This window comes from Epinephelus fuscoguttatus, linkage group LG15 (genome assembly GCF_011397635.1).
Source record: "Epinephelus fuscoguttatus linkage group LG15, E.fuscoguttatus.final_Chr_v1".
NCBI classification, from domain to species: domain Eukaryota; kingdom Metazoa; phylum Chordata; class Actinopteri; order Perciformes; family Serranidae; genus Epinephelus; species Epinephelus fuscoguttatus.
Genome location: NC_064766.1, coordinates 30,569,952 through 30,582,446, shown reverse-complemented (window position 1 = coordinate 30,582,446; position 12,495 = coordinate 30,569,952). Strand labels below are relative to the sequence as shown.

The window sequence follows — 12,495 nt, the reverse complement described above, 5'->3', positions numbered from 1 at the left end:
GTTCACACCCACGGGCAATTTAGAGTCACCAGTTGACCTGCTTTCTTTGGACTGTGGGAGGAAACTGGAGAACCTGGACAAAACCCACCCTGACATGGAAAGAACATGCAAACTCCACACAAAAGGGCCCCAGCCAGCCAGCTGGTTCAAACTTGGAACTTTCTTGCTGTGAGGTGACAGCGCTAACCACTAGTCCACCATACCGCCCATCTTGTTATTTGCTTTATTCAAATTTTTGTGCTTTCACATGCAGATAGCTGTTGTCTCAAGTTGCTTATCCAACTGTAAACAATGAGCGGCACACAAAGAGGAAGTCTTGGCCCGAATATCGCCGGCTACACCAGAACCCCCAAAGTACTGCCCGTTGCCCTCAGAGGCTTTTCACCTAAATTCTGAGTTTGGTTGCTTTGTAACACAAATCCTGCAGCTGTGCCACTATTCCAGACTATATACTATGCTGACAGTAACGCGTACTGTAATGTGTTAACACTGGAAAAGTTAATACGCTAGAAGATGTCATTGAATACTGTTGATGGACACTGTTCCACAGTGAAGCACACACATGAGCTAATAGTGGATGGAGGTGAGATGGTGCCAGACACATGCCAGAAAGTAAAAATAAAGTTTTAAATCTTAAAATCTTTTGCTTTCTCCTGTTTCCTGTTTCTGCCTGTTTTTGAACAACATGATTGGTTATTTGTACAAGCAGCTTATTTCGACCTGTATATATGTTTAGTGTAGGCAGCGACCTCTGATATCCATAGTAATTATGAAAGGAGCAAAGGAGGAAGTCTGGTGATGTGGTATAAAGAGAGACAAAGTCCGCAAAGGGAGGCAATTGAGGTGGATGGATGGGTCAAACAAGCACAGGACTTTGATCTAGGGGACTGTTGTTCACGTCCTGTGTAAGACTAAAATTCAATATTAAATTATTTAACTACGGTACATACATTATGCCATGTTTCGTACTTAATATCACGTCGTCAGTAACGTCATGTCATCACATTACGTTCAGTCAGTAATGTGACGTAATATATGTACGTAAGTTAGCAGTCGTACCTATTTTAAACAAAAATTAAAAATTATTTTTGCTAAACCTAACCTAACTGGTATGAGCACTAATTTTGGAAACACTCCTGTGGGTTGTATTAGAGCATAGGAAGAAATGACATACTCTGAGCTCAAGGACTTAGTTTTTTTCCCCTAAGTTTCATTTCGTGTTTTTTTTTTTGTTTGTTTTTTTTGGGGGGGGGGGGGCTGAAAAGTGGTGGCAGGGGAGCACTCCATCCCATTTTGTTTCTATGACAACAATATCTTGACATTAATATTAGGTAGTTAGCCAACGAAATGCAAGGTTAACAAAGGGTTGACTACACACTTAACAATTTGCTCAACAGCAACATACAGTGTCCAGCAAATCTGCCTTCACAAATGGGCTTTTCTATTTTTGTTGTGATCGTTTCCAACTGGCATATCATACAGCTTGGGATAGACAGTAAAGGAGTGACAGTAGTGACACCAGCACCTTTCTGAAAAGTTCAGAGATTTTCAAACCAAACCCAGGCTAACCTCACATGATAGGCTATATTAATTCACACATTTGAGGCACTATCAATCCACTCACCTGGTGTTGCTACACTGGATGGATCTGACCTTTCATCTGTCTTTTTCGTAGTCTTCTCCTCTCCCCCTGCCTGTGCACTTGGTGCTTGGGTTCCCTCCTCATCTTCAGTCCCTGCCAGGTAGTTCCAAGGCTTCCAAATGGATTTGACGATCTTTGAGATCACCTAAAATAGCAAACAGTTGGCTCAGTGATGCTGCCTCAAATCTCAGAATAAATTTAATAAGCTTAAACCCAGACTGACCTTCTTTTCAGCAGGAGTAGGGTGGACAGGCGGGCGGAGAAACTCATCTGAGTCGGGGCCAGGCTCCAGCGGCTCTCCCCAGTCTAAGAGGCTCTGTCCTGGCATTATCTGAAGGGTCACAAATGACCCTGAAGACTCTGAAGACCAGGGGTCTGAGGCTGAGGACACAATCAGTTTGATTAATGTCACAGATCCACATTCTTTAGTGATCAATACACATAATTAATTCAATCTTAGAGGTCAGCCTTACATGGATCGGTGCTGTGAAGGTCCTCCTCTTCAAGGTCAACCAGTCCTGTCCAGTTTGAAGGTGAAGCATCTCTTTCATCCAAGGACCCTGCAATGATGTGTTTCAAATTCAACCTTGCTGTATATGTATTTACCAGTTAGATGGCTGATTCTTTGATTAATCAGCTGGTTCATGCCTCTACAGATCTGTTAATCGTAGACAAATATAAAACCTCTGGTAGTGGTGCTTTGCTGTGTAGTCACGTCAGGACTGCCGGTCCCTGCGGAGTCTGCATCACTTGAGCCTGTGAGGTAGCTCCAGGGCTTCCACAGGGAGGTGTAGATCTGAGAGATAGAGCCCGAATTCTTCACTTTACCTGGGAAACAAGTTGAAGAGATTTGCTGTTCACATGGCAACTCTGACGGATTCTATCTGGTTTGTGTCGGAGATTTGCTGTGTTTTAATTTTGCAGCAGTTGGCCGACATCAGTCAACACAGAGAACAAAGGCTGAGCATCTCGATATTTAACCCCAACACTGTTTTCTTTCTCCCTCTCTCCCACGGCTGCTGTCAATCTAGTTTCACAGATATATGACAGTGGGATGGATAATGTGGATCAGAAATCAGCGTTGCCATAGTTACAACAGTGGGAATGACATTTATTGTCATTGTAACAACATTAATAGGACTGAGGGCTTCCACAGCAACATACACACTTCTGTTATGAGTGAGGTGGCAGTGATATAAATATTTGACTTTTAGACATTTCATATTATAATGAAACATTATTGAGGTTATGCTGTAGTTTCACTGTATTCTCGTTTAGTGCTGTAACTCATTTTTCCATCATCAAAAATATCACAAAAATGCAGTCAGTGCTATTCCTATTATGGTTCAGTACCTCTGTAGCAGTAAGCATCATATAGGGCTGTGGTGTTGTCAGTGGTGCTGTTCGGTGGGACGGTGTGGACTCCTGACCGGTTCCCTCCACAGTCCGGGCGAGGCCAGGTCACCGGGTAGCGGACACTGCCGTCAGACAACCAGCCCGGGGCGCAGCTGTCCAGGCCGGACTTCCAGGCCAGATAAAGCTGCCCCACTGTGGCCAGCTGGCCCCCGAGGGACACGCAGCGGTCTGAGGCTGACGACAGAGACAGCCTGCCTGGGACCGAGGAGTGAAACACTTCACCTGGAGGATGGAGACATGAGAACTTGTCAAGAAGCAGATGATGTCTGTTGGATTTCCAGCAGGGAGACACCAGGGTTAAATACTGTATCTACATTTGTGGGCTTAAAAATCACACATAATATGTCTAATTATATTGGTACCTAAGGGATAAGGCTGGTTATAGTCTATATTTTTGATAATCTGGACCAACAAATAGACCAAAACCAACAATGTGGTTCCCTGCCCTGTGTAGCACTCAGTCTATTGTTTGCTAATGAAGTCATAAATCTTTAAAAACAGACTGAACAAATGTATAGTTTCATTTTTAAAAAGGTTCAGTAATTTGCTAAAACAGCAATTTTTTAGCAAGGGTTACTCAAACAATAATCTCTACAAACATATATCTGCATATGTATACAGAATCTGTGGGCAACATGACAAGAGTTTGGTATCATCAGCATATTTGTAGTATTTCCCAATCACATTTGAGCTGAACGCATTGGCAGAAATGCAGTTTTGCATCCCGTCGACTATGATTTAATGACAATTTAGCATTTTATTTGCTTTTTTGGAAATGTATCTGAATTCATATACAGATATCTGTTTATAGAGATTAGCCGAAATGACTGTTGCATGTAAGAGGAAGTCTTGTCCCAGATATCAGCTTGCTACGTTTCCGAAGAACTGGCCCTCGCCACCAGAGGCTTAAGTAAGTAAGTAAGATTTAAAGGGGCTCAATGCAAAATTCAGAGTATATGTATTGTTTCCACATGGTTCTCAACATGGAGGTGGTTGAGCTGGTGGCCGTCAGCTAATGGTGCTAACTCCACAAACAGCACTAAACTCTGTGCAATATTTATTTATTCCCCCATGTTAACCTCACTGCAAAATGTCTTTGTCTATACCCATACATATATTCATATACATATACTTTTTTCCATATGTACATAAGTGAATGGTGTATATAGTGTAAATAGTATTGAGTGTGCAGTTGTGTCTCAGTTAAGTATTTTATACTTTTCTAATTCAGATATGTATGTTTTTGTATTTTATCTTTAAGTATTCTATTGCCATTCAACCTGCTTTTCTATCTGTGCCATTTGTTTTTAGTTGTATATCAGTATTTCTATCTTATCTTTTCTTAAACAACAGCTGACAGAGCTAACAGTGTTAACCAGGGGGAACCGGAAGGTTGGTGCTACGTTTCTGTGTCAGGGATGTCCTAATATCAGCAGTAACTTCCGTATGAGTGCAGTGCAAAGCAGTGGCAATGAGCCAGCATTCACTGACATGTACACATGGCTGTACCACAACAAAGAACAGAGAAACTCAGATTACAAGACACACAGAGGGAGCGTGACTTCATTCTCTACTCAGGATGCCATTACTCTACTATATATTTTATTTTTACATAGCAAAGAGTGGGTTACTGCAATATGAGCGCTCTGAATGTTGCATACAGCTCCTTTAACAAAAAGAATATTGCCTTTAATATTGTAGCAGAGTATGATGCAAACATCAGTGTAAAAGCCAAAAGATGTGACAGGTTTTGATGTGTTTTGTGTGTGTGTGTGTGTGTGTGTATACCATCCAGTTCTTTTGCAAAACAGTACACATCAAACAGCTCTTTCGGGTCCCTCTTCCCATAATTCCTCACTCCAGCTGAGTACTCCTTGTGTCCATAGCAACCAAGCTCTGGCAACTGGACGGAATAGCTGTGGAGACAACCACGCGGAGTCATAATGGGAATGAACCTCTTTTTCACTAATCACAGGAAATAAGTCTCGTGAACATTTAGCCATATGAGCATTATCTCAGCTCACATATCAAGGCGTTAATTCTCATAAAGAGTTTAAATGTCACTTCAGCATAAATTCTTATTTGCATTCTCTTGTAAAGGTTAAGAAATTAGAATAAATTAAAATACAATTAACAGCAAAGAAACAACAGCGGTAAAAAGAACATGAATCTGAGGCTGATGAGGTGACAAAACAGAAGAACTGAATATTAATTGAGGCAGCATGATGATCCAAGGAGAGAGAGAACAAACTGTACACAAAACAAAGCAAATTCAAATTGGAGAATTAGCGGTTGTATCAATAAATACAGTAGTATTCAAAACTGAGCTGAAACAAGCAGTTGATTCACTGATTCATCATTCTGATGGATAATTAAGTCATTCAAGTGTTTTTTATAGTTTGACAACTTTGGAAATACAAATATTCTCTTTTCTTGTTGAGCGTTACAGAAGATTGCAGCAGCCAGTTAGTTTAGCTTAGCTGATTTCCCACTAATTTAATAATCTGATATTTGATTAATTTGTGTATGTTTTTTAGGAGGAAAGGTAAAAAGTATCTGATTCTAGCTTCTCAAATGTGAGTATTTTCTGTTTTTTTGTTCTTGTTTTTTTACTGCACTATGACAGCAAACTGAAAATCTTTGGGTTGTAGACAAACAAGAGATTTGAGGATATCATCTTGAGCTTTAGAAAACAGTGATCACCATTTTTCACCATTTTCTGATTTTTTTCACTGACCAAACTATTAATTGATTAATCAAGAAAAGAGAGATTCAGCTCTCTTGTGTGCTGAATTTATTTACTATATATCTAGTGTGTCCTGCCATCACCTACACCAAGTTATAAGGACTGACAGCACAGTGCACGGGGCATGTGCTTTTAAATTAATCAGCAATCTTTGGGTATAGCTCTAGCCCAGATTCATGTGTAACCATAACAGTAGACAATGCTTCAAATATGGATGTGGCTGCAAAGAAGCTACAAATTCTAAAAAATGGATGCTTCACACACATCTTTATACAATACAATATTATACAGTCAGCACAGTTTTGAGGTGTACATCCAATATTAGTGTCACAAATTCAGTATTCAATCAAATGTCTCCTCTTCTGTTCCTGAGATATAGCATTAAATGATGGCCAGAAAAGTGTTTTTGCTGAACATTATGATGTCACAGTGAAGTTGACCTTTGACCTTTTTGGATATAAAATGTGATCATTTTACCCTATTAGGCATTTGTACCAAATTTTGTCATAATTAGCATATGAATTATTTAGTTATGGCCAAAAACATTTTAGAGAGGTTACAGTGACTTTGACCTTTGACCACCAACATCTGATCAGTTCATCCTTGAGTCCTTGTGGATGTTTGTGCTATTTTTGAGAAAATTCCCTCAAGGAGTTTTTAAGATATGGTGATCAAGAGAATGGGAAGGACAGACAGACAACCTGAAAACAAATTGTAAGAGCCAGGCTCGCTGTTTCCTCCTATTTCCAGCCAGTATTTTTGCTAAGCTAAGCTAACAGGCTGCTAATAGTAGCTTTACACTGACCATACAGACATGACAGTAGTATCAATCCTTTCACTGAAATCGCAGCAAGAAAGCAAACAAGCATATTTCCCAAAATGTTGAACAACTCTTTTGAGCAAAAATTACTATTAAGTTCCAGATTTCTAATGTGAAAATCACTTGGCTTCCTTGATAGCCAATTATAAATCTTTGGGTTTGGGACTGTGAATCTAGCAAAACAAGCAATTTGAATATAAAAATCTGGGCTAATCAATTCAATAAGAAAATTAATCTGCAGATTAATTAATAATACACATAATCTTTACCCTGCTTCAAAGCACTGCCTGACTCACTGCGACTAGTGAGCAACTCTACATGGGTGCAACAAGCTGAAGGAAGATATTGAACATCTCCTCACCGAACAGTCTGATCGTCCAACCAGCCAGCTGCACAGCTGGCAAAGCCATCATAGTACGTTGCCCACAGCTGGGCCGGCGTGGCCATCTGAGCGGAGTTCTCCTGGCAGGCTCGCTGGGCATCAGCAAATGTGAGGGCGTATCGGGTGCTGGGAGCCTGATAGTGAAACACCACACCTACACGTGTAGACACAAGGACAGGTAGTGAGGTGATTGTGAATTTATTAGAGGGGTAAACCAACACCGCCAAGTTTAAAATCAATAAATCAGCGGGATGTGATCAATAAGCATGTTAATGTGGCCACAAACAGATCAATCTAACATGATGTGAGTCTGAGCTGAAATTTCACAGATGGGCACACAGAAAAATTAGCATTGGTATTCAGTTCAGACTCTTTAATTAAAAGAATTACACAATTAGTCAAGTGGAAAACTAGATAACAAAAACAACAGAGCAGTGAGCGACATTAATTAAGTCAGTCATTATGATATTGATATGGTGAATCAATGTTATTAATGTTTAATTAAATAGAAAAGCTGAAAAGGGTTGGCAGTGCTCCTGTTCTCAGGTTTATCTATCTTACATTAGCACAACAAGCCTGAAGTGCAAAAACTAAAAATCTATGAAGCTAGAAAAAGAATTTTTAAAGTCTTTCAAGTTAACACTGCTCAGTCCGTCAGCAGTGTCTCATCTTAGTTTAACTGTTTCCTTTGGGGAGCTGTGGCACTAAACTTTTCTCACAGTGAAATCTCCCGTCAGTGGCTGCTGCTCTTACCGGAGACCACCAGGGGCACAGAGTCTCTCTCATAGTCGTTGCCCATGACAACCTGACAGTGGTAAGTGGCTGAGTCGTTGGTACGCAGACTGGAGATCTCCATGGTAGCATTCAGAGGATTGGCAGTGTATCCTGGCAGCATGACGCGGCCACTGAAAGCCTTATTCACCTTGATTACATCACCTTTGGCACAGAGACAGAGGTTTCTTCATTATGAGTGTCTATTGGCACTCTGCAGATTTTAAAGATAAAACATAAACTTATAAGAGGCCCTAAATGCACAGATTGAGTTAAAGGCCTGGAAAACTTATCAATGGGCCTCTTACGATTAGTGATTGGGTCCTATGTAAACACACAGTTGTCTGCCAAACACAGTTTGGGTCATTTCCCACGATCGACTTTTGTATTTGTGTTTTTGTCTTTACTTTTCCCACTGGTTGGAAGTGGGCAGGACTCAGTTGGAACAACGTTAAGCACGTACTTCTGTGGGCCAATCAGGATTTAGCAATACTAAATGTGTGCTCAAACTACATCCACACAGTCCTGACGAAGCACATTTGTACTTGAGAATTAAATTAAATTATACACAAATTAAATTTTTATTTCTAATGTTAAATTTAATTGCTTCTCATACAGTCATTAATATTTAACTTTAGAGTGACTGCACACTCACTCCAACTTCCAAATGCAATTTTTTAGAGCTTTTATTTTTACTAAAAACAGCAGTCTGCTGCATCTGAATCCCAGGCTGATAAGAGCAGTGAGACTGAACCAAAACAGTAAACTGAAATGCATCAAAACTTTAAAGGGGTCCTTGATAGAAGAATTCAATCTGTACCTTGCCTTGACTTTGCTAAAAATCCTTCCACTCAGGAAGGTTTGGAGCTTTTACATGTACAGTGGAAAACCTCTACTGTATGTGAGAATTTATCTCCTATGAATTCCAGCAGCTGCTCTTGTCAGCTTGTTGAGTTCTCAGTCATTGCTTCATTTATGAGGCCTTCATTAACCCTTTGAAACCTGGAGCGACATCACTGTTCTTGTGCTGCTTTCAGACACCTTTCACGTGTATTTAATCCTTTTAACACTGAGCACATTGGCTTTTCTTACAAAACATTGGGAACAAGGAGAAGAGTAGCTTTGAATGAAGAGTTCCACAAATTGCAAAAAATGAATGGAATAAAAAAAGTGTAATGAAAATAATAATGAAAACATTTTCTTGTTTAATTATTTGTTTTTAGCTTTCTTTTTTCACTATTTATTTGTTTTTAAATACCTCTTGTTACTAATTTCTTGCAAATGTTTTAGGTCATTTCTTCTTTTGTTGCTTATTGCCTTCTTCCCATGTTTTTGAAAGAAATCAAAGGGTTTCAAAGGGTTAAATACCTCAAGCTGAGGAGAGCTGCAGAGTGATAATTATCTGTGAACATACACATTTATATCCACACTGTATACCTGCATTTATATTGTGTATTTTTGGGGCATACATCTTTATCTCTTGTGAAACCTTTTTATCTTTTATCTTATTAATTTCCTTATATTCTTGTATTCATATTTTTCACTTTTAATACCTCGTGTTTCATTGTCAAAGTCCCTCTAAAACGGAAGTTAAGAGCGTCTTTAGCTTCTGTACTTTGACACTGTGAAATGGAATATTTGAGCAGTGTGCATTTACAAGAGGGATTTAAATCAAATCCTTCACATCTGATTGGACTGCTTAAAAGTGGGTGGGCTTAGAGTTAATCTGAGCTACAGCAGAGCCAGCAGAGACGACTGTTGGCTCCACATGCGCCTCCCGTTTAAGGCCTCCCGTTTAAGGTTTTTTTTGGATGAGTTTTTCCTTATCCGCTGTGAGGGTCCAAAGGACAGAGGGATGTTTTATGCTGTAAAGTCCTGTGAGGCAAATTGTGATTTGTAATATTGGGCTTTATAAAAATAAAATTGATTGAACTGATAGATCAGCAGAGAGATGAGATAGATGTGAACATAATGGACATCAGCCACATTGTGGTGGAAATGAAAAGTTTTGCCCACTGATATCCAAAGGCACATTTCTTCCTGTCTCTCTCCATATTGCTCTATTTGCGGCTACAACCCTCAAACAGTTAAGTGACTGGTGTGTCTCACTAGTTGCCCAACTAGTGGATGAACTTTTGTGAAAACCCCTGAGTGCAGAATGAGTCATCAAATATATGAAACCATTTCACAGACAGAGAGAAGACAGGGATTTTGATGTCACAATACACTGATACTGATTTTCTGACATATATTTGGCATATAACAAGAGATAAATGATCAATTAACCAAGGAAACAGATTTTAAAACTGGTAAAATGTATTTTCCATTTCACTGTGTCTTTAAAACTGCATTCAGAGAGGACGTCAAAGCATTTCATTGTACAGAGAAACTTGTTTCAAACTGTGGATATGACAATAAACACTTTGACCTTGACCATCATCATTTGATCCAGTATTAATATAAACATATTCATTAGAGCATCTTTTCGGTGTACCCTCTAAGCACTAGTAGAAATGTTATCTGACTGAGCAAAGTAGAGTTATGTAGGTCTGATCAGCAGCTAAACTAGTTCATCATGTCTTTGTCTTACCTTTAGCAGAAAGCACAATCTGCTCCAGAGGAGCGCCCTCTCCTTTTGCTGGTACCCTGATGCGGGTCCACAGGAGGTGGGGAGGCTGGCTGGAGGAGCTGGTCTGGAGGGTGAAGACACAGGGGAGGACGGCTTTGCCTGCCAGCGTTTGTTGTACTGTGGGATGGGTGATCCTACGCATGTTCACTACGGAGGAGGCTGCGCCTAGAGAGGACAGACAAAAGAACAAGACATAATTAGAATATGCAATTAAAAATATTGGAGGACATTTTGTTTACAAGAAAGGAAAACAATTGACAGTGTATTGCATGTATCTACCTTTGGACTAGTCTTGCAATGCAATGTATCTCCACAGCAATGTGTCAGTGCTAGAGAAGGTCTGGAAGCACACATTATCTTTCTGCTGTAGGGAAAAAATGCTCTGGCTTGTTTATATTTTGTTAAACCAATCACAATTGTCTTGGCCCAGGATGCAGTGATGGTGCTTTTGCAAAATACTGTCAGAGGGGAACTTTGCTTGGTGGAACATTTGCACATGAGGAGGCGAGTCATTAATATGACTGATTCTCCACAAAAAAAACCCACACTACAAAAAATAGTAGGCCTTACAGACATATGTCAACAATGTGATTCAATTTTTATTTATAAAAGAGACAAACATAATTCGATATTTAGGGCCCTCGAGGTAAAGCATGACTATACTTAAGCTCTGGAAGAACTCACTCAGTGATTGTATATAAAGATGGACAATGCATTTCCACTTCCCTCGAGTGTACAAAAATGAAGCCAAAATATCCTGACAGCTGCTGCCATCTTGGCTGGTGACATCATTCGGAGAGTCAGCACTGTAGCGATCTCTGCAGTGTCAAGTTCCCACTCAGACCAATTGTGATTAGTGCCACTGATACCAACTGACACACACAGCTGTCAATCATGACCTCAAATCCCCTTTTTATAGCATCAAATACCTCATTATAAGTTGTCAAGAAAACAAACTACTTCGCTTAAAGGACAGAGTGGTGCAGGAATGAGTCCTAAAACCCCAAAATGAGTTAGCATTTTAGCACTCCTGGTTCCATTGTCTTAAAGTCAGTGGATTTTTTGAATGGATTTTTGGTTAGATGTCTAAAAAAAGAGATTACAGAACATCATCACACTGAACACAGCATCATTGTGGTGGCGATGCTGAAGTCATGCAACCGTGGTGTAGTTCGTTTTCAGCTTAATGTTAACTTTTTACTTATGGTGATTACATTTAGGCTTCAAAAATCATAAAAGTGGTGTTAATTTGTGATGATTATCTTGCCGAATGAATATCATTAACATTTATTTGCCACAGAGCTTCTTGTCTGCAATAATCCAAAATCCAATGGAAAAATCCTATTGTTTTTTTGTCAACGAGTTTTCATCCCAGCTCTTCAAATATCGCCACGTTGTCAGTGGACTTTAGCGTCTAAATATGATGCGGTAGGTATCCTCCTGTGTCTGTTGTTGACATTCTGTGACCACGTGTCAATTTACAAATGTTATATGCACTGTGTCTTCTCAAAGTACACTTCTGTTTTCACAGGAAATATTCATTTTCTGCTTGTTAGATGCATGCAGTCGTTTTCAAAATACACTTAGAACATAGGAAAATAGGTAAAAACTGGAAAAAAACATCATGGTTTGGCTCAACACTCACATGGGGAGCCAACAGCTGCCTCCTGGGTGAAAGTCTGGGGTTTGCTGGACCCATCTATCTCCCCTCCTGCCCTACAGGAGCTCTTTATATTATGTTGCTGCTGGCTGTGTTACAACCTGACGTGGTCCGGTGGCATTACAACCTGATGCTGTCCTGCCACCGCCCGGTGTAGAATCATACTACAGTGAAAGCTTTATTGCATCGGCATCTGAGGCCGTAAACACTGACAAGTAGGTAATGAGTACGGGCTGGGGAACAAGGGTGAAGCTAACTTCAGTGTTGGCCTACAACTAAACGTCATCACTGCACTCTGTAATAAGTCCACTGTTTGATTAAATCCTGTACAGTACTCTCCACTCTACGTAGTAGAGGAGATATATATATACTGTAGAAAGTGTAGGCTGTACTGTAGCTTCTAACCAAGGTGTCTGCTACAGTAACAAG

The 12,495-nt window shown here is 39.9% G+C and overlaps 1 protein-coding gene across 1 annotated transcript in view; it reads right to left on the bottom strand.

The window, feature by feature from the left end:
- LOC125902179 (neurocan core protein-like) overlaps nt 1-12,495 on the bottom strand; it is a 63,450-nt gene that overhangs the window by 31,097 nt on the left and 19,858 nt on the right. Inside the window, exons 3-11 of the mRNA XM_049598342.1 lie at nt 10,368-10,571; nt 7,760-7,942; nt 6,986-7,160; nt 4,847-4,974; nt 2,996-3,280; nt 2,327-2,470; nt 2,116-2,202; nt 1,866-2,023; nt 1,625-1,787 (exon numbers count right to left, since the gene is read on the bottom strand). Of these exons, the coding sequence (XP_049454299.1) occupies nt 1,625-1,787; nt 1,866-2,023; nt 2,116-2,202; nt 2,327-2,470; nt 2,996-3,280; nt 4,847-4,974; nt 6,986-7,160; nt 7,760-7,942; nt 10,368-10,571 (1,527 nt within the window). The remainder of the gene's footprint in view (nt 1-1,624; nt 1,788-1,865; nt 2,024-2,115; nt 2,203-2,326; nt 2,471-2,995; nt 3,281-4,846; nt 4,975-6,985; nt 7,161-7,759; nt 7,943-10,367; nt 10,572-12,495) is intronic.